This window comes from Echeneis naucrates, chromosome 11 (genome assembly GCF_900963305.1).
Source record: "Echeneis naucrates chromosome 11, fEcheNa1.1, whole genome shotgun sequence".
Classification (NCBI taxonomy): domain Eukaryota; kingdom Metazoa; phylum Chordata; class Actinopteri; order Carangiformes; family Echeneidae; genus Echeneis; species Echeneis naucrates.
Window position 1 is genome coordinate 18,770,469 of NC_042521.1, and position 21,802 is coordinate 18,792,270.

The 21,802-nt window shown below is 41.5% G+C and overlaps 1 protein-coding gene across 1 annotated transcript in view; it reads right to left on the minus strand.

Moving 5' to 3' along the window:
- Window positions 1-21,802, minus strand: part of gabbr1b (gamma-aminobutyric acid (GABA) B receptor, 1b) — a 63,922-nt gene that overhangs the window by 15,812 nt on the left and 26,308 nt on the right. Inside the window, exons 7-15 of the mRNA XM_029514416.1 lie at window positions 21,220-21,465; window positions 20,993-21,056; window positions 16,761-16,838; window positions 7,933-8,083; window positions 7,556-7,688; window positions 5,283-5,399; window positions 4,394-4,501; window positions 2,999-3,092; window positions 2,296-2,423 (exon numbers count right to left, since the gene is read on the minus strand). Coding sequence (XP_029370276.1) covers window positions 2,296-2,423; window positions 2,999-3,092; window positions 4,394-4,501; window positions 5,283-5,399; window positions 7,556-7,688; window positions 7,933-8,083; window positions 16,761-16,838; window positions 20,993-21,056; window positions 21,220-21,465 — 1,119 coding nt within the window. The remainder of the gene's footprint in view (window positions 1-2,295; window positions 2,424-2,998; window positions 3,093-4,393; window positions 4,502-5,282; window positions 5,400-7,555; window positions 7,689-7,932; window positions 8,084-16,760; window positions 16,839-20,992; window positions 21,057-21,219; window positions 21,466-21,802) is intronic.

Here is a 21,802-nt window from a genome sequence, read left to right on the forward strand (position 1 = left end):
TTGTGCTTGACTCTGAAATAGGCCAGTTAGAGAGGCTGCTGCACTGTGCTCCTGAGGACTTTGAGCTTGTCCACAGCTCTCATGCGCACCCTTACTCACCAGACTCAGTGCATGGCACAGAAGACTTTCCTGCTGATGCTCCTGTTGTCTTAAGCAACTCTCTCACTCCAGATGAGGTAGAGTTGGAAGAAGTGCATTGCACAAAACCGCAAACCACACAGGCCTCTTCAGTTTTCTAACGGTGTGGGAGAACCATTAGGCAACCGAATAGGCTTATTTGTGAAATGTTGGGCCAGAGATTGGTGGAGGATAACGAACCTATGTTGGGGTCTGTGTTTGGTGCCATTACAGCAAATATGAACATGCCAATTTGTGTGTAGAGCAACCAATGTGATTTTCATGACAAGAGGTAACTTGTTTTATGTTCTTTCATTTTACTGGTTTAGTTTGGCTTCTAAATTGAGTACATGCAATGCTCCATACCAATAGAGCAAAGACATGTACAAATTTATGAGATATAAATGGCATCTCTGTTGTCTGAATAGGTTTTGGTACCAACCTGTCCTTACACACTTATTAAGGAAGGATTTGTGACATTGACTTTTTCATGCATCAAATCAAATCATATCAAATCATAACAAAGTTACATCAAGGCACTTCACGTATAGAGCAGGTCTAGACCAAACTCTTTATAAAATGATTTAAAGAGATCCAACAGATCCCCCCATGAGCAAGCACTTGGCGACATTGGCAAGGAAAAACTTCCTTTATGAGGCAGAAATCCTGGGCAGAACCAGGCTTGGGGGGGGGCAGCCATCTGCCTTGACCGATTGGGGAGAGAACAAGAGAGAGAGAGAGACACAGCATCACTGCTCGAGATCCACAATTTAGTGGACGCTGCAGTGATTTTAGTCCAACATTTAAATTTTTTAATTTTTAATCCAGCAAGCTAAGGGAGCGGATGTGCAGGAGAGAAAGGGACCAGAAGTCAATTCACACCGATAACTGTCTTCTGTAGGTATGTTATTGTCTTTCAATATACAGTGTCAGTGTCTTTCATTCTTTTCCACAAGGTGAGATTGTTTATCTGTATATTGTGTTTCATAGTTAAATTCAAAAGTTTGAAAGAAAAATGTTTCCTGCATTTTAGTAGTTTTTGCTCAGGGATGTATTACCTGTTTAAATACTGTAATGTCAAATGAATGTACTGGCAAATAATTATGCACTCTACCAACTGGCACCGCTGAGGGGAGCGAATGTGCAGGACAGAAAGAGACCAGAAGTCAATTCATGTCGATAATTGTCTTCTGAAGGATGTCACTCTAAAATCTCCTAATCCTCCTGGTTGTAACTGTGGTCAGTGGAAGCAGCAGTAGCGTGGAACTGCCTTGGCAGTGATCTGTCACATATATATTTATTGTTCCCCTATAATTCATGCCTGAAGTGCTCCAAGTAAAATTAGACAGGAAAAAGACCTGCTGATGTTATACAGACTTCATATCACCAAAATTACATAAAACTGACACCTTTGACATCTCATAGTCATTTCCTCCTGTAGTTTCTTCCACCAAGAACAAAAAAAATGGTTATGCTCTATGTGAGTTACCATGATGAATGAAGAAAGGCACTCAAATGTGTTTTTGCTAAATATTATGATGTCAAAGTGAAGTTGATATATGACCCATTTGACTAAATGCCCTCACTTAATTTACATCTTTATCTGTTTACAGAATTATTTAAGGTGTCCCGTAATTAGTGTATAAATTGACCATGGCCAAACGCATGTTTTGTGAGGTCACAGTGACCTCTGACCTTTGACCAACATTCTTCAGATTTGACGAATTTCTTCTTTAAGGTGTTGCTGAGGTAAACATCATACATTGGACCCTGACTGTTTAGAGACATCTTCTGTCCAAAATAATAAAGGGAAATCACACATCCCAGCAGCTGTTGCTGAAGTACAATGTCAAGACAGAGGTGAGAGTAGCACAGATGGAGCTGCCACACGTACCACTCATACAGTGTGTAATGTGTAAGGTCTCCCTCAAGGCACAAGATGACTTCGCCTCCATCTGGAACAACCTCAGAGTCCTTAACTTTACATAAACTTAATGCTGTTAGTATCGATTATCAGTTTGGCATTGTTCTGGCATTTCTTCGTATGGTTCGTCAACCTTATCTTCACCTTTTGGGGCAATGATGTGGTCATAGGTATAGGACATCTAAGGTTTACAAGCTAATCATGTTTCTCTTAAACACAATCACCCACATAGACAAAAAACTAACTAAACTCACAGCAACATTGTAGATGGCCATGCCCACAGCACGGTGGTCATTGATCTTCTCTGTGGAGATGGACTTGGTCTCATATGCCAGGAAGATGCCGAGCAGCAGCAGCAGGCCTTTATAACCGTACACCACACCTGCAGGGGACCGGAGGAACAGGTTCTCTCTGCTGCTGTGGACTAAGCTTTCACATTGCTTGTGACATTAACGTGAGAGATTTCAGAAGCCTGTTGTATGTGACTGTTTTTTGAACATTTAATGTGATTTAGATGAATTGGTTAGATGAAACAAGTGGACACCCTGGACACTTGGTACAGACTCAGACCTTCTATCTGTCAGCCAGGTGTTTTTATGCCACTTCCTGTCATTACACAGTGACAGTACGAGATCTATGACATTGAAACAATCCTCTCTCTTATTTCTCACTATAGTTGTTTCACCATTTCCTCACATGTCTGCATTGCCAGTGGCTAAACCCAATTGCTATAAGGTATATAATTGATTGCATAATCGTTTTGTCATTATATCAGTTATAATGACATCATAATGCATGATGCAGTTTGATAGACAGTCACAAAGGTGGGACCTGTAATGACTGTCACACACATGAGAGAAACATTTCACCTAAAAGTTCAATTATTGTCATGTTGTTTAAAGATGACTGAATTCCATTGGAAGAAAGATGCATAGAAACTGTAGGTGCTCCACTCACCCAGCCAGGTGTTCATCTTCTCTGAGCTGCAGTGCTCCAGCAGAGGCTGAATCAGAACATCTAGGTCTCCTTTGGGGGCTTCTCTTGTGAATTTCTGCATTTAGGAGGAGAACAGTGATACAGTGCAACTTAAATAGCAAACATAAGAGATCGGGTCATTTGAAGGGTCTTCTGTCTTTCCAATCTTGATTGCAATTTACATAAGATATATTTATTGTTTCAAGTGTAGTTTTAAATTTACTCTCTCACACCTCACTCTGGAGCTCTATTAATAACAGGTGACTGAGCTAGTCAGAAGAGACAAGCTGGGTCTTCTAGAAGATTTCAGGTAATCAGATAGAAAAGAAACCAAACTCAATAAGGTTGGATGGGTTAGGGTCAACTACTGCTTGAGGCTGTAGTTGCCTTTTTGTGACATCACAAAGTTCCAGAAGGACTGATGTCTGGTTTTAAGGCTTAGTTTGTGAATATAAGCCGTGTTATAACTATAAAACCTATATCTGCTTTATAATTTTAGGAAATTGTAGGAAATATGTTATCAGTCTCTCTCGCTTTATCGAATATGGGACCCATTCATCTTCTATCTCTTATCCATTTCTGGGTCATGGGGGTGCTGGAGCCAATCCCAACTCACACTAGGTGAGGGCGGAGTTCACCCTGAACAGGTTGCCAGTTGATCACAGGGCCAACACACAGAGACAGAGAAAAACAACCACTCACACTCAGACCTACGGGCAATTCAGTCACCGATTAACCTAAACATGTATGTCTTTGGAGGGTGGGAGGAAACTGCAGCACCAAGAGGAAACCCATATAGAAGAAAAATTTAAAACTATGCACAGAAAGGGTCAGGAATGAAACCGTGACCTTCTGGTTGTGGGGCAAAAGCACTAACCACTCTGCTGCCGTGGTGCCCTGTCTGAAAATTTCTGACATGAAAATGAATGATGTATTAATTAGTTTAATCACAAAAAATAAATAAAAAGAAATCTGATAATCATTTGAATCATTGATAAAAAATTAAAGAAAATGTTGAAAATGCTGGGGCCAATACATAACTTAGACTGGGTGTATAAAGTGAGTGGATTTGGACCGAGTTGTAATACTGAATTTCAGTTTATTGATGTCGCATATTTTTACCAATCCCCTTGTCACTTTTATTGTTGTACATCATGCCCACAAAAATGTAAATTAACATTTTTTGATTAAAGGATTACATTTTTGTATTGACAACCTCAGGCCTTTTTCAGGCTGTCTTGTAATTGATTTATTTAAATTTTATGTTTCCACTCTGTTAATCTCATGATATTCGGATAATACACATATAGCAGATATAAAGTGCATCTTTTAAAAGGGATTCCAAGTGCTTATGTTCAAATGAACAGATAATCGTACCTCCACTGTGACATGCAGAGGATCCACAATCTGCCAGATCATGAGAGACAGGACATCAATGCAGAGCAGAACACCAACTGTGGCGTAAAGTTTCCATGGTTCCAGGTGCTGCTGAGAAACAGGAGGGTTTTGGTCATTACCAAGGCATGACGAGGGATCAGAAATTGGCACAAATCCTTTCCGTCTCTGTGATTTTGTGAGGGAGGTCATAAATAGACTAGACTAAGCTGGACAAAAAACAAACAAACAAACAAAAAAAACAATGATCCAGCACTAATTGAGGCCAATTTAATCTGCCCTCAGAGCACTGGGGAGTGACAGTGCACTGTTCATCCACATAATTGTAGCTATAGCAGTTAACCTCATCCTGTGGCTCATACCACGTCACTGCGTTAACAGAGCATTAGGAAATATCACTGACTTATTCTTGACTTTAAATAGTCTCTCTGTCCTACTTATCTCTACAGGATATTATGTAATTTACAAACTAGCTCATGCTCAATATGAAGCATGAGCTAGTTCAGAACTTCCAGAAATCATAGGAGCAGCATGTCCTTTATGGCTGTGATCAGTGTCAGATATCTGCGGTAAAGCAACAATCTCCTTCACCCTCAGACTGTATGATACCCCTAATCATACAACATTCCTGTCTGATTGTCTCTTTCCAGCTAATTTCCCATTTTGTATATAAGAATCAAGAAAGAAAGCAGGAGAAATCTTCTACTATTGGGACCGATTGCAGGAGATCACTGGCAAGGCAGCATGACAATTCAATGCTACACAGAACTCAGTGCAGAGGATAAATGCACAAAGTCATTTCCCTGCTACAGAGGTTGTCCCTCGAAGGGAAACAAGATGAAGTATGTCAATTCAGTACTGGTACTCTTACCTTCCTCTTGTCCTTCTTCTCATCCTTCTTGGTGAACACAGTGTGGACCCACCAGATCTTGGTGAACATGCTGCCATATGCGAGGCTGAAGCCCAGACCCAGCAGCCACAAGCGAAACTAGCAGAGAAGAAATGATATGAAGGGTTTGGTCATTAAACTGTGGTAATATAGCAAACATTAATCAGAGCAGCTCGTTAACCACCAGCCTTGTTGAATAGCCTGTCAAAAATGACATTCACATTACTCCTCCAAGGGCATGTGTCTCAACACGAGCGTAGATGAAAAGGCTTTTGAAGATGGAGGCTGATTCTAAAAGATTTTCGCAGCTGAAACCACCTGAGAATGTAAAATTAAAGAATATGTTTAAATCGAAATTCCCTTTGGACGGGATCAAGACAGAGTAGCTTCTATGCCAGAATAATTCACTCAATCCGTCATGTTATGGCCAAAACTAATAATTCTTCTTGCAACAAGTAAAATGTATTTTTTCTGACTCAGAAATCATCTGAATCGGTCCCTCACCTGACCAATCAGAGATTTGCTTGTGGTAGAAGGAATGTCATCAGGGTTAGGCTATGTAATGATTGTAGTCTATGAATAAACATTATTTTACCCAGTTAGCCTGCTAGCTATCTAGGTTAGCTAGCACATAGGTACATCTGTGAATGCTGGAAAGGGTATTCCTTCAGTAAAATACTTAGTATTAATACTAAGTATTGTTACACTTGACTTCAGTTAGTTTTACCCACAGGACAGTGGTCAGTGGTGCAATAACCACCATGAACCATGAACCAGCAAGGTGTGGTCATCTCCACCCAAGACCTTCATGCTCGTGCACAGTGGCTAAGGACTCCTCTCAACTTTACTGGACCAGTTCACCAAGACACACGAAGAGATCGGTTTATAAACATGAATATCTGAACTTAGCATCAAGACTTAACCCGGGCTAGCTCAGCTTACTTTATTTTGGCTCATTTTAGCCGAACACAGCACTTCAGAACAACCTACAATCCAAAGCTTCTAATTAAACAGTCTTCTGCCACTTGGATGCTGGTGGGTGGAAGGGTAGAGAACATCAAGCAGAGAGGGACATTGGGAGCTATTTCTCCTCCTTGTCACCTACGGTTGACATGAGTGTCATAATTATTGAGTATCAGCTATCATAATGATAAACGTCCTAGCATAATAAATGCTTAAAACATTAAATCACTTAAAACAGTCTATCACATACACATATACACACAGATACACACACAAACACACTTATAAACACAGTCATATTTTGAAACTCTTAAGTGATTTGTGGTTTAAGTTGGAACTTCTGCTCAGCTGTTGCTGTGTGTCCATGCGATATGTCCGTTGTTTGCAACAATTTAATTAAACAGCATGAAACCCAAACAGTGTATCAGAGCTTGACTCCTGAGTTTTACTGTCTCCCTCTCCTGTCTATTAGAACTACTTGATGAAGCTTTAAATACTCTTCGGACCTTCTTTAGTTTAATTAACACAAACAGCGCAGCCTTCACCATCTTGCAATGTGTATCGGTTGCTTTGATGATGGTGGATGTAGCCTGTCTGTTAGCTGACAGGCTACATCCACCTCTGAACAGGGTATTACTCCCCACCCCCTACACTCTGGATACCTTGTTGGAGGGGCTCACACCAGGCAATATTATGGGATGATAAGGGTCACAGTTGCATGATTGTCAACATCTTTACCTGTCTAATTGAGAAGTGTCTTTGTCAGATTGTGGAAATTACTATTGACAACAAACAAGGGTGCCACCCATAAAATCACAGATCTATCACCATAGCAACAGGGAAAGCCCCATCTGCTAATAAAGGTGGTATGTTTCAAGGGCCCAGTGAGATTGTTTTATACAAGTATTGGTGGTCTGTCGTTGTCTGAGCTGCCCTGCATAGGAACATGGGGTGGGTTTCACACTACTTTCACACTACTACTGGTCTGTAGTGTTGGTCCAGTCTTTAGCGCCCATAGATCAGTCTCATCGACACAAGACTGCTTTATTGAATGAACACAAAAACATTAGACCCTCAGGCCAACTCCAGTGGAACAACCAATGATACCATATTAGACTTTTTTGATTTTGAAATTGATTGCCCAGAGGTTATTGTATTTTTCAGCTTGAGATAGTCAAGAACTCAGCTGCTTTGTGCAACAAAATAATTCAGTTCCCCAGTTCAAGTCTGTTTCTGTGATACCAGCTCCAAATATTCTGTATTTAAGTGAGGGACTTAAATGCTGGACCTACTTGGCAGACCACAGGGAACTTCCTCCTGTGCACATGAAGGCCATCGATGCCCAGAGGGAAAACAGCAGCCAGAGCCATCATGCAGCCCACTGCGGTCATATTGTTAAGGTAGGGTTGAGAGTTCTGAATGTACCTGCAGCGGAAGCAAAAAACACACATTCTCAGGGTCCCATTGTGTGTCATAATAGACACTTGCATACTCACACTATTATGTTTAGGCAGGAATGTGACTGTCACGTGCTCTATTTCCCAATCTATGTACAAAGAGACCAACAAAAGCCCTTGCTGCCATCTTCCTGCTATCACTCTCAGGGTAAAATATCAAGAAATTTAAACTGACTCTGCCTCAACGTCTACTTCTCACACAAATTCTGTACCTCACATTGCTGTTGTAGATGTTGAAGGTGAGACAGATGACCCCCAGCAAGATTCCCAATCCAGCAAAGACTGACACAGACACAAAGAGCTTCTGGGACAGGTATCGAAACTCCTCTATAACCATTGTCTGGTCTGCAGGGGGTTCCAAGCCTGGAAAACATATAATAAGGAAATCTGAAATGCTTTGTCCAGCGGTCTCCACTTTAATTTTTGTTACCTACCAGAAAATGGCATTGGTATTACCTCACTGAAGTATTTTTGTTTTTGGCTACTTCAATATAAAAATGTCTTTTTGGGCTTCTAAACATATGTTACAATGGTTGAGACAGGATCTGCATATTAGGCATCTTCCGTAATATGGCATAATCTCACCCCCCAATGACCAAACCTCCCTCTGATGGCCCACTGATTTAGGGTACATTTTGCAATGACAACTCTGAACCACTTAAATGTCCCATAAAGACGCTGATGATGTGTGCTGTTGATCGTGTCTACCCCATTGCCTGCATTTGTTGCGCTTGGGTGTCACCTGTAAATTGTACCATTTTTTGTATTATGTATGCCAGAGTATGCCAAATAGTCCAATAGTGTGTCCGTACGGACGGCGGTAAGCGTGTCGCGTCATTTCTGGTCACTGGAGGTTGTGCTCTCTGCTGTGCTCTGTCATCTCGTGTGTTGTTTCCACTGTTCTTCTGCTATTATTTCCTAATTCATTCGATTAATCTGACAGAAAATTATTTTCACACCAACACTAGGTTTAGAAGTCAATATCTCCCCTTTCTCCAAAGGTTATAACCGGTTCTGCTCCTCCGCTAATCAAACTACCCGATTAGCAATGTCCTCTAGCTCTCTGTCTCCACTCTCTGTTCCTCCTTCTCCTCCTCCTCTCCTCTCCTGTTCTCTGTGCCTCATGTGTAGTTATTCTTCTGCCTCCTTTTATGATAGCACCTCTTGTCATAGATGTAGGATGATGGTAGAAATGGAGGCGAAAATTAATGAGTTAGAATCCCGGCTCCCCACTTTAGCTAGCCCAACCTATGCTAGTGTAGCTAGCCCCCCCGTAGCCGGTGTGGGCCAACTTAGACGAGCTCATACGACAGTTAAAATAGTTTCCTTCCCTGCAGTGGCTCCCGAGCAGCCGGGATCTAGTCAGGGTGGCTGGGTGACTGTCCGAGACAAGGGGCATAGTCGTAGGCAGCAGCCCCCGGTTCACCACCGACCAGTTCACGTTTCCAACAGGTTCTCCCCTCTCAGCGACACACCCGCTGAAAAGCCGACTCTAGTGATTGGTGATTCTATTCTGAGGAACGTGAAGTTAGCGACACCGGCGGCCATAGTGAAGTGTATCCCGGGGGCCAGAGCAGGCGACATCCAGTCTTATCTGAAACTGCTGGCTAAGGGTAAACGTAAATATGCTAATATTGTTATTCACGTCGGAAGTAACGACACCCAACTTCGCCAGTCGGAAGTCACAAAAATTTATGTGGAATCGGTGTGTACTTTTGCTAAAACGATGTCGGACACTGTAGTTTTCTCCGGCCCCCTCCCCAATCGGACCAGTGATGACATGTACAGCCGCATGTTGTCATTTAACCGCTGGCTGTCGAGGTGATGTCTCGAAAACAACGTGGGCTACATAGATAACTGGAAGTCTTTCTAGGGGAGACCTGGTCTAATTAGGAGAGATGGTGTCCATAACACGCTCCTCTGCGCCTCAGTCAGAGCTGTCGCCTGCCGAGAATAGAATAGAGTCTCTGTCTATGTTTATCTCTATAGAAACTGTCTGTTCCCCGACCACCTAAATTTAGAAAAGTTAATCAACCCAAATTTAACAGAAGAGGAGCTAAAAACAAAAACTTAACTGAAATGAAAACAGCCACAAAGTCAGTCTCAAATAACACTGCGATCAAATGTGGACTGTTGAACATTCGATCATTATCATCAAAATCTCTACTAGTTAAATCTCATAGCTGATCATCATATTGATTTATTTTGTATAACTGAAACGTGGCTGCAGCAGGATGAGTATGTTAGCATTAATGAAGCTACACCCCCAACTCATGTTAACTTTCATATCCCTCGTACCACAGGTCGAGGAGGTGGGGTGGCTGCAATATTTCAGTCAAGCCTATTAATCAACCCCAGACCAAAATCTGGCTGCAGGTCTTTTGAAAGCCTCACTCTTAGTCTTTCCCACTCAGACTGTAAAGGTGGAAAACCAGTTCTGCTAGTTACAGTATACCGTCCACCTGGTCTGTACTCAGAATTCCTATCAGAGTTTTCTGAGTTTATATCAGAATTAGTACTCAGTACAGATAAAATCATTATTCTGGGAGATTTCAATATACATGTTGATGTAGAAAGCGAAAGTCTTAGTTCTGGGTTTCTTTCCCTGCTAGACTCAATTGGCTTTTCCCAGCATGTGAATGAACCCACTCACTTCTACAATCATATCCTTGATCTTGTTCTAACATATGGCATTGAGATTGACAAGCTAACAATTCTTCCCCAAAATTCTCTCCTGTCTGACCATTACCTTATTACATTTGAGTTTACTTTAATGGGCTCCACAGCATTGAAGAATAACTTCAGCTATAGAAGGTGTTTATCTGAAGCAGCTGTGGCTAAATTTAAAGAGAACATTTGGTCATCATTCCCAACAATGCCATATCTAAATTCAAATGAGGATTTCTCCCATAAGCAGGTTGATGACCTTGTGACTAGCACTATGGCCACACTGCGTTCGAATATCGACAATGCAGCCCCTCTCAAAAAGAAAGTATTCAATCTGAGGAGGATGGCTCCCTGGTATAGTTACCAAATCTGTACCTTGAAGCAGACATCAAGGAAATTAGAAAGAAATTGGCGTTCCAGTAAGTCAGAAGAGTCTCACAGAGCCTAAAAACATATAAAAAAGCTCTCCGCAGTGCTAGAAGTTCATATTACTCAGCACTCATAGAAGAAAACAAGAAGAACCCCAAGTTTCTCTTCAGCACTGTAGCCAGGCTGACAGAGAGCCATAGCTCAGTTGAACCATTGATCCCCTTAGCTCTAAGCAGTGATGATTTTATTAACTTTTCTACAGACAAAATTCTCACGATCAGAGAAAGAATTTATCAGCTCTTGCCTACGTTAGATAAAAATCCCGTACTGAATATGTCAACTCCTGAATCAGCTGCGACGCCACTTTTACATCTGGAATCATTCTCACCTCTGAATCTCTCAGAGCTAGCTTCTATAGTTTCATCATCCAGACCGTCAACCTGTCTATTAGACCCAGTACCAACTAGCCTCTTTAAAGGGATCTTTTATTTAATTGAGCCGTTCATTTTATATTTGATTAATCTGACTTTATTTCTGGGTTATGTACCTCAGGCACTTAAGACTGCGGTTATCAAACCCCAGCTTAAAAAGCCTAATCTTGATCCAGATGTTTTGGCAAATTATAGACTCATATCGAACCTTCCATTTATTTCTAAAATCAGCTGTAGCTGTAGTAAAAACAACTACACAAGCATCTGGATGGGAACAGTTTGTTTGAAGAGTTTCAGTCAGGATTTAGAGCCCATCATAGCACAGAAACAGCGCTGGTTAAAGTCTCCAATGACATTCTAATGGCCTCAGAAAATGGATCAGCCTCCATACTTCTCCTTGTAGATCTTAGTGCTGCATTCGACACCATAGATCATAATATTTTGCTACAGAGACTGGAACATGAAATTGGAATTAAAGGAACTGCACTAAGGTGGTTCAAATCCTACTTATCAGACAGACATCAGTTTGTTCATGTTCACAACAGCTCCTCCTCATGTACTGTAGTCAGTCATGGAGTCCCGCAGGGTTCGGTACTTGGACCAATCCTCTTTACGCTTTTTCTGCTTCCTCGAGGCAACATTATCAGGAAAGACAGCATCAACTTCCACTGCTATGCAGACAACACTCAGCTGTACCTATCAATGAAGCCAAATGAAGTCACTCAGATAGTCAGACTGCAGGCATGTCTTGAAGACATAAAAGTCTGGATGACTGGAAATTTTTTACTTCTCAACTCTGACAAAACAGAAGTTATTGTACTCGGTCCTAAGCACCTCAGAAAAATACTATCTAATCATCTCATCAGTCTGGACGGCATCACTTTGGCTTCCAGCTCCACTGTAAGAAACCTTGGAGTAATTTCCAAGATGCAGTCTATAACCAAAAAAGGTTGGGGACCGCTGTGATAGACTGCATCACACAATGAGAATAGAGTCCAGAACTTGATCAAGGAGGGGCAATATTCATGATAATAAGTGCAGTGGTCTCCCACGATAGAAACCCGAGAAAAGACGTGTGTGGATGTATATATGCACACGCTATATGTATGAATGTGAACTTAGTGAGACACAGGAAGCATCACAAACACACCACCTCTAAATTTGCACAGCTGTATGAGTGAAATTCTGTACTGCATTGTCAGTTGTTGCACAACAGAGCAGGGTGATAAAACTAACACACACCAGTCTCTAGTAGCTTGGGCCTATAGTCCAGTAGCCAGTAGCTGGCGCTGACAACCAAAGAGGAGGAGCAGCTAGGACAACTGACTAAAATAACTTAATTGCCATCTCTTTTGAGCTGCATCCTGTGTATCAATAGTATAAGTATTTTCATGCCTTGTCCTGTTGAGTATGGACCTGCTGTCCATTCTGATAATTTTTGATAATTCTTTGCCAATTTTGCTGATGCAAATTCTTCTCCTGTGCAGTTGCATTACACACATTCTTGTGTCAATGGCATCACTTGTATTGTGTGGCAGACCTTTGGTGAAAACAGGGACAGGTTGGCATCCATCATTATCACACACACAGTTTCACACTTTCTGCTCCTCCAGGTCCCCAATGAGGAAAATGTCTGCTTCCCACTCACAGTATCCATGTGCAATGACATGTCTGTGTGTAACTGCAGCAGCAGGTGAAGCAGAGCTGCTATACAGACTCATCCTGTTACATTCACATGTATTAGAAAGGAGCATGCAGCAGTAGGCTGGAGCTTTCCGCACAGATACTGAGCCAATCTCATAAACTGGAACAGGAATATAAGGAGATTTGGCTTTCATTAAATTTACATTCCATTTAGGAAGTAGGCTCTGTGTGTCACTGCATTTGTAAGAGTAGAAGTGTGTGTGCTCACTGTTGCCTACTTAGCTGTGTTTTCAGAGCATCTGAAGCTTGAGCAGTGACAGAGAAGCCCTGGGCGATGCAGAGGGAGATCTGTGAGCTCTGGCATGTTTGAATGAGATGTTAATAACAGCCATGTTGCCAGGGAGTCAAGGTCAGAATATCAACAGGAGCTTCTTCTGCTTCACAGATTTGTTGCAATAGAGGCTGCTGGTTCATGTGCAGCTCAGGATGGTATGTGCCACATTTCAGAGGATGACTTTGAGAGTCATATTCAAAGATCACAGCAAAAAACACTGAGAGGCAGATGAAAAGAAGGTGATAAATATGATCCTTTACTGTCAAGCTTGGTGTTGTTATCATTAGTTATTATCTTTGCTGTCGCCATTTGAAACATTTACTACTGAACGGAATTTCTGTAAACTAAAAGGCAAGGCCATATTGGGGTATTTTTTCAAGTCAAAATTGAAGTGCCACTTATAAAGGATTTATGAATGATGTTTAGCTAAATTATTAATTAGTTTGCTAAAACATTACAAATGATCTAAAATCTACAAGTGACACACATTTATACATTGTTCAGCCTTGTATCGTTTTAGTTACTGAGGGGTCTTCTTTTCTTCCATCATGCAGGATTTCTCGCTTTCATTAAATATGTATTAAATTACTAATAATTATCCCCTGTCAGTCAGCATCTGAAAAGGAAATGTTTCATTTACCATCCAATTATTCAATCAATTTGTCTGATTCATTTTCTATTGTTTAACCTGATATGGTTTCACCAGCCATTTTCATTATAATCAAAGCTGTTGGTATGACATAAGTTATCAGATTGTTATGCAGAGTGGATATTAAAGTCACTGCAAAACTAAACTAGCCATCCTTGAAAATGGTTATGAAGTTGTTAAAATGTGGCAACAGAATTTGTATTTATCATCAAATAATGACAGACTAATGTGGTGTCATTGTGTGCATGTTAGAATGATAACATACAGGTCTTAGCCATCAGCTCACAACAAAGCTGGGCCTGAATGACGTCAGATTCCGTGTTCTTCTTCCTTCCAAGCTAAGGTAATAAAGGTGTTTACCTCACTCCTGTCATGTTGATTTTTAATGACAACCCTCTTTCTGAACTTGTTTAAAGCTATAACATCTATGGAAAAGTGCAGAGCCAGAGGCTGAAGGCATATACAGGGTAGATGTGAGCATGTGTAAGTGTGCGTGTGTCTGTAAGCGAGTGTCTTTTGGAGAAATGTGTTCTCTAACACTACCTCCATATACCTTTCCCTGCCCTTGATGGTGGAATTGGGAAAGTATGCTGCCATGGTGACTGGCCACATAATGGTTACCACAGCAATATGATAGAGTGAGAGAGAGAGAAAAGCAGTGATGCAGCAATATTAGTCAAAGAGATGAAAAGAACAAGACTAAAACGAGACAACTAAAAGTGAGAAGGTGAAAAGAAGAAACAAAAAAATGGAAAGTTTAAGAGGAAAAGAGGAATAGAAAAAGAAAGTAGAGATGGTAGAAAGAAGATAAAATGGCAGAATTCATTTGTCTGAACCCAGAGCTACGACACATCAGCCTTAAGGTTCTGTGATGTCATGGGCAGGAAGGCCGCTGCATTATGAGATGACATCTTCACAAATGCCTCTGGGTGATCAGCACACATATTAAACTACAGTATAACAACTCAGCTTGTCTACTGTCCAAAAGCATCTGTTGACTCGGTCCAAGTGGTTGCCAAAAGCCTTGCTGGAGGCAGCCGGACTGCAGAGTCAGACACCAAAACCACAGGAGGTTGCTGCATCCTACTGTCCTCCCTCAAGTCTATTCATACCAGAGCCAGAGACCACTTGGATGACCTTAGGTTTGTCTGCTTGGTGATGCACTCATTTCTGGCACACAGCCAGCAACATGTCTTCACAATAACACTAGTCAAGAGGGATGTCAAACACATGACAGTATGGGTTGGTGTTCTCTCCTCAGACTGTGGAAACCTGGTTCAAATCATTCCATGGAATTTAATAAAACTTTCAGGGAATAATTTGTACTAGAATCAGAAAATAATTCTTCTATGTTGTGTGAAAAGTGTTCTTTATTACTAAAAGTATTTATTTGGAATTGACAGTCAAATTACATCTGAGTCACACATAAAGACTATAAAATGATGTTACATGTAAGCATATGTGCTGATTAATTTCACATTGATTTTCATCATGTCTTCTCATTTTGAGAAAGTGGGCTCAGCCTTCTAGACTGTATCCCTGACAGGTTCTGGGAAGGACATATTTATGTACTGTAACACATTGGTCCCCAACCTTTTTTGCGCCACGGACCGGCACTCGTATGGAACTTTATTAGCAGCATCCTCGTAACATCGCGCCAACAACATAACATGAGTGACATCCTCTCTGCCCCCTAAGCCAGAACCTAAATGCAACTTTCTTTTACATGGAAGTTGCAGGCTCCTCATCTGTCTCCTCACTGGGCCTTTTCACCTTCACAAAGAAACTTTCCTTTTTTAATAATTTCGCTAGCTTGTGGGTTTAAGTTTAGTGGTAACGTATCATGTGACCGAGACAAGCATCTTGACATGCATCAAGAGTGACTCACAGACGGCTGTAACGGAGAGAATCCGGGCATTTTTCAAAATAAAACAGTTCAGATTCAGATAATAAATAAAGCATAAATAATAAAAGTTATTTATTCTTTCTGTGCGGCCCGGTTCAAAGACCCACGGACTGGTACTGGGGGTTGGGGGCCGCTGCCGTAACGTATGTCTATGGCACAAACATATGTAAATGTACATGTTTGTATGAGCTAGACATATATATTAATGTAAATTTTGTAATATATATTTGTCTATTTGTAATATATTTTATGTACACATGTTCCAGTATTGGAACATTTCCAATGTGCCTTACTAAAATATTATAATTTGTCAAAAAGGTGTTATATTCAAATGATGTCATCATGTGGTCCAGACTCACGTATCACTTGGCAGAGAACACATTCTCCTTTTATTGACAGACAGTTGAACAAACAATAAAACACAATAAACAAGTGAAGGTCAGTCTGTTTTCACCACCCCATCTCCACCATTGCAGCATTCTCCATTTCACAGAATTGCAACAGCCTCTGCAATTTTCAGAGGAAGCACCAGAGTTAGAGCTGCATCTCTTCAGAGCTTAGGGAGACAGAGGAGCACACAGGGCCCCTGAATGGGGAACACAATTTTGTTCCTCAATGTCAAGGTAATAGAGCCCAGTCTCATAATGCTACCATCCTGATTACTGTCTTCTGTTAGGCTTAGAGGGTTAGGGTTAGGTTGTCAACCATCATCTTCTGTTTATTGAAATGCTGAATTGCTGGCTTTGAACTAGTTCTCACATTCACCGCTTCACTGCTGTTTACGTGACTGCTGAGCTTTAGTTAGTAGAAGTGCTGCCATTCACCCATGCTAAATAAAACCCAACTGACTGACTGATGAACATTTGCAACCAACCCCATATGGAGAGAGTGAGAAGGAGGGGCCAAGAGAGAGAAGGGGGTGTGAGCAAAGAAGGAGGATTGCAGGAGAAAGAATCAGCGAAAACAGGAGTTTAGAAGGTAGAGGTAGAAAGTGACAAAGAGGAAAATTATAAAGGATACGTAAGATAAATGTCACTCACCTATCCACTTGTCATTTCCATACCAGGACAGATTGCCTTTAGTGCTATCGTAGTATCCAATCTTCTTATAGCTCCCTCCTGTGAGAGAGACAGATACAAGGAGAGAAAGAGACATAGAGGGTCACGATGGAGCCTGATTGATGTTGGTCCAAGTTGAGTGTCTGACTTTGACACCAAGTCAAATGTGACAATAGTAGGAAATGTCAGAACTGTCACATAGGTGAAGTCTAATTCTGAATTAGACACTGAGGAAGGAAAATATTACCTGGCTCTCAGTCCAGTCTTACATTCTCTTATACAGTATACTTGCCACCGAATCTTGAGCATCTTTGTGCAGATGATCTGAGCTTATCCTCTGCCCATTTCTGTAGAGGGAATTTATGTTAGGCGATTGGCGCCAATTCAACATTCACTTGTCATATGTTCGCTGGCGTAAGAGGGAGCTTGAACTTTTGGAGATCCACTACCATTTCCTTTGTCTTTGAGTTATTCAGTAGGAGGCAGCTTTTGTGACTCCAGTCACTGGAGGCTTTTATCAGATCTTGAACGAATCAGAGTGAAGCCAGATAGTTGTACTCAGGACTCTGAGATGTTTTGATACAGCTAGACTTCACATATGACTGCACTCTTATGTGCACCTTTTATATTCTTTATCTCAGACGTAACATAGTCATACATTCCAGATTTATTCAGTTTTACAGAAAAGCATCTTATGTAAAGTGTTCCGCCCACATATGTATCCATCAGCTGTTTTTTCAGAAAGGAAAAAAGAGCAAAAATAGAATGAAAAACTGTAGATTAAACTTTTACACTTAACTATTAAAGAAATCTGTGATTACCCTTTAATGCCATACTCACACAGCAACTTCTTCTGTAGACAAGTGTCAAGACATGGTCAGTACACAGGAGAAAAAAATACTGGTGGTGTAGAGACAAACTGCATATAATTACATTCACTGCTGTCTCACAACATGTGGGGCCTGGGTCCTTTCACCAGGGCCTGGGTTCTTTGTGTATGGAGTTTGTAACTCTTCCTGTTCCTGTGTGAGTTGCCCTCCAGGTTTTCAGCATCCTCCCATAGTTCAGAGACATGAATGTGGATTGGCAACTCTAGATTGCTGATTGGTGACTATTTGTCTGTGTCGATGGCTGAAGAGCAAAACCTCCTGCATGCAAAAAAAGAAAGGAGGTAGATCGGAGGTTTTGTGTTTTGGCCATCAATATCCTCCCCATGACAAAGTGAAAAATGTTCTCCACCAGTGTCAGCTTTGATTGGCTCCTGTACCCTGGTGAAACCCCCAAAGATAAGATAGATAGATAATAGATGCCTCTATAGATGCCTACAAAGAGCTGTGGTCGCTGCAATAATCACATAACTGAGACCACAATTTCTGGGAAAACTTTACATCTTCAGTTGAATAGATTTTTTAGATCCCCATTAGCTACAGCATGGCTAATGGAGGCTAATGGTGGTTCTCCACTAGTGTCAGCTTTGATTGGCTCCTGTACCCTGGTGAAACCCCCAAAGATAAGATAGATAGATAATAGATGCCTCTATAGATGCCTACAAAGAGCTGTGGTCTCTGCAATAATCACATAACTGAGACCACAATTTCTGGGAAAACTTTACATCTTCAGTTGAATAGATTTTTTAGATCTCCATTAGCTACAGCATGGCTAATGGAGAAGAAGGAGCATCATAGAAGATACATCAAATAAAGTAAGACAAAAACATTCCAGCCAAAAAAGACAATAACACATAAAATGAAAGCGATTAAGAAACAATTATCTGGCAACCAGATTTCAGGTACGAATCCCAAGCAGCTGGCGTTCAGCTTGTCCAATCTTGCAACACGTTAGGTAAGATCTTACATCTCAACCATGGGAAGAGTGAAGCGTTGCAAAGGAGGCCAGGGCCAACCTCCGAGTGAGGAGAGGTAATCCAATAGAAGCCTCAGAGGATCCAACCCAAGAAAGGATCCAGAAAGCAAGAGAGAGGAGCCCAAGAAAGTGTGAAAGAAGTAAGAGAAGAAAGCAAGAGGAGGAACAAACGGGCATTTTTGTAGACTCGAGTCACATCATACAGTCACCAGTAGCAGCTGGACCAGTTTGTGGTTGTCTTCTCACATACAGTAGGTGTGGAAAGATGAGCAGTGGAGGGGCCAAGTCCCTTTCTTGAATGGGCTGTGGCCCAACCACTGCTACAACTGGAGCTGCAGACCCTATAAAAGTTGCTTAATGTTTATGGTGAGAAGTGGCAAAAGGGTGGAATGAGCATTTTATTTCCATGTCTATCTTTCATTTTAGCTCAGACTCGACCAAAGAAATGCCCAGGGCCAACACAGCTCCAATTACCATCAAACAAACCGCAGCTCATTGCTGACCTCCATCTGTGGGTCGATGTAGGCCGACAATTGGCGAAACAAGGTAAATTTTTAATCAGTCCCAAGAACATAGAGCACTTCCAACAGTCACAGATTTCAGCACTGTTACAGGAACACAGACAGAGTGCAGACAGTGAACACAGACTCAGTGATCAAAAGGCAGGCAGTTCCGCACCACTACAAATAAAACTCACTGATGCAATAATCCAAAATGAGAGCTGCTAAGCCTGTAGGTATTCAGAGTAATAATATGATAACTCGAGAGAAGAGGCTGCTGTTTTCTTGTGGCTGAGCTTCACAGACATTGTCTGGGTTTCCTTCCACACACTTCCACATAATCCGAATGTATAATAAATCAGTTATATTAACCATTTCTGATGGCAGTGCCAGGTTATAGTGACTGTAAGTCATTATGACTGGATGTAACTGGTTATGCCGTGAATGAGTCAAGCATATTGAAGAGAACTGCATAAAAAGAAAAGAAAAGAAAAAAAAGCTGGAACCAATTTATTACATTAAATTTCTTTCTCTCTATATCAAGCACATTTGACCAGTTGGCTATGACTAATGGCCTATTGGTGAAGCCTGTATGATTTCATGCACGTTTATGGGTTTAGAAGCTCAGAGCAAGCCGCACCGCTGTTGCCATCATGGTAGCCATGCCCTCAATTTGAAGCCTTAATAAAATAAAATGTAAAATACTGAGTTACATAAAAATTCCCCTCTCATACAGTCGTATGAAATACAACCGTGTGGAATTAGCGACAGATACCAAATTGTTTTGGTACCAGGCTGTTAACATGTTGACTTCTGCTGTAAAGTTGAACCAGTCTGTGGGACTGGCATATGGTGGGTTTTGCAAATTGAGTGTCGGCCTCAGCTCTCAGCCTCAAGGTTCAGGACTGTTATCTTAACCAGTAGAAAGTAGGCCAGAAGCTAATTGAAGCCAAACGAGGTCCTAGAACTGACTGCGAGCTTGAGTTCGAGCTTTGTGTTCAGCTCACATGAAAGTTAATTGTCATGTTTTGAGTTAATTCTGGTGTTTAGTGTTCTGTCCATGTAACTTCCTGTTTTATTTTGTCGTCCTGGTTCCTTCGTGTTCCCCGTTATGTTACTTCCTGGTTGTGTCCCACGTTGATTGCCTTCCCTGCCCTAATGTGGATCACCTGTCTTGTTTAGCACTATTTATTTAAGTCCTATTTTCAGCCTAGTCCTTGTCGGATCATTGTCATTTTGTCGTTTGCCCTGTAATTTCGTCCTTGCCTTGTCCAAGCCCTGTCCATACCCTGCCTTGTTGTTTTGCCCATGCCCTGTCGTTTTGTTCCTGCCTTGTCCGATCGTTATTAAAGTGTTTTCTTCATCACCTACCTGGTTTTCCGGCTCCTGCATTTGGGTCCTCCCTGCAACGCGCTCGCACCGCGTTCACATTAAGTTTTTTTAATTAAACTCAATTCATTTCTGAAAAGGGTGTGAAGGAGGACAAAATGAGGCTGCTCAGGTAGTTGACAGTTGAAACCTCTAATATTGAATGCCTTGATGATCTTAATCTTCATAGAAAAGAAAACTAACTTTCCTAGATTTCTCCTTTATGACACACTTCAGGTAATGAATCTTTGCACAGCATTCTGGTGATTTCCCCTAAGCAATAGACTGTGATCGGTGTTGGCTGCAGTGTGTTAACTTCCAAGATTTTTTTATGTCACATGAAAAAAAATCCCACTGAGGCTACATGAAGTATAAAACAGTGTGTTATTTCTACTTATAAGCTCAGTCTGAACCATTTAAGGCAATTGATTGCAGAGTGCAGATTGTGCCTGATATGTTAAAGAAGCATGTGTTGCGGCCTACCTTGGAGCTGTTCAATCAGAGTCCAGGCCATCCGAGATCCCTGAGCATCAAATACAACGTGACCCTGCAAAAAAGAAAGAGTTTAAACATTTATTCCTCACACAGGGTCCCTCCTTTCTCTCACACAGGGCCCCTCTATTCATCATACAGGGCACTTCTATTCTTTACTCAGGGCCCCTCAATCATTTACAGTACACAGGCTCCACCACTTATAGCAGGCCACTCACTGAGACGCCTTCGAAGGAGCTGGTGTTCATAGCTCGGTAGATCTCTGCAGTGATATCTCGGTTGTTGTAGTTGAAATCTTCCAGTCGGTGACCCTTGGCCTTTAAGGGCCTGACAGTCTTGTTCAGAGCAAGGGCCAAAGCCCACACAGCATCATATGCCAGTGGGGCCTCCTGAAAACCACCTGTCTCCTCTGGGTTTTTGCCTCCAAGTTTGGACATGAGCTGGGCCAGAAACTCCTGGGAGGTCTGGGGAGGAGAGCACATGACCGGGAGGGAGTTTAGATAGGGATGATAAACAGCTGGATCAGCCGGCTGAATACGTCAACTGCGCATCCAAACCTTTAAATTTCTGACTATTATTAAATGGTGTATCACAGGTGTTCTCCTTATCCTTAAAACTACTGAAGTGAGCAAACATTACATCGAGTCCAACTGTTTCACTGCACGATGGACCAACAAACACACAGAGCAATTGTGTAAAAGTATGTACTTCTCTCGCAACAGCATTGCCAGAATTGTTAAAATGAAGGAAAATCAGAAGCTAAAATTACCTTCTTTTTTTCTTGGCAGAAAAAGTTTTATA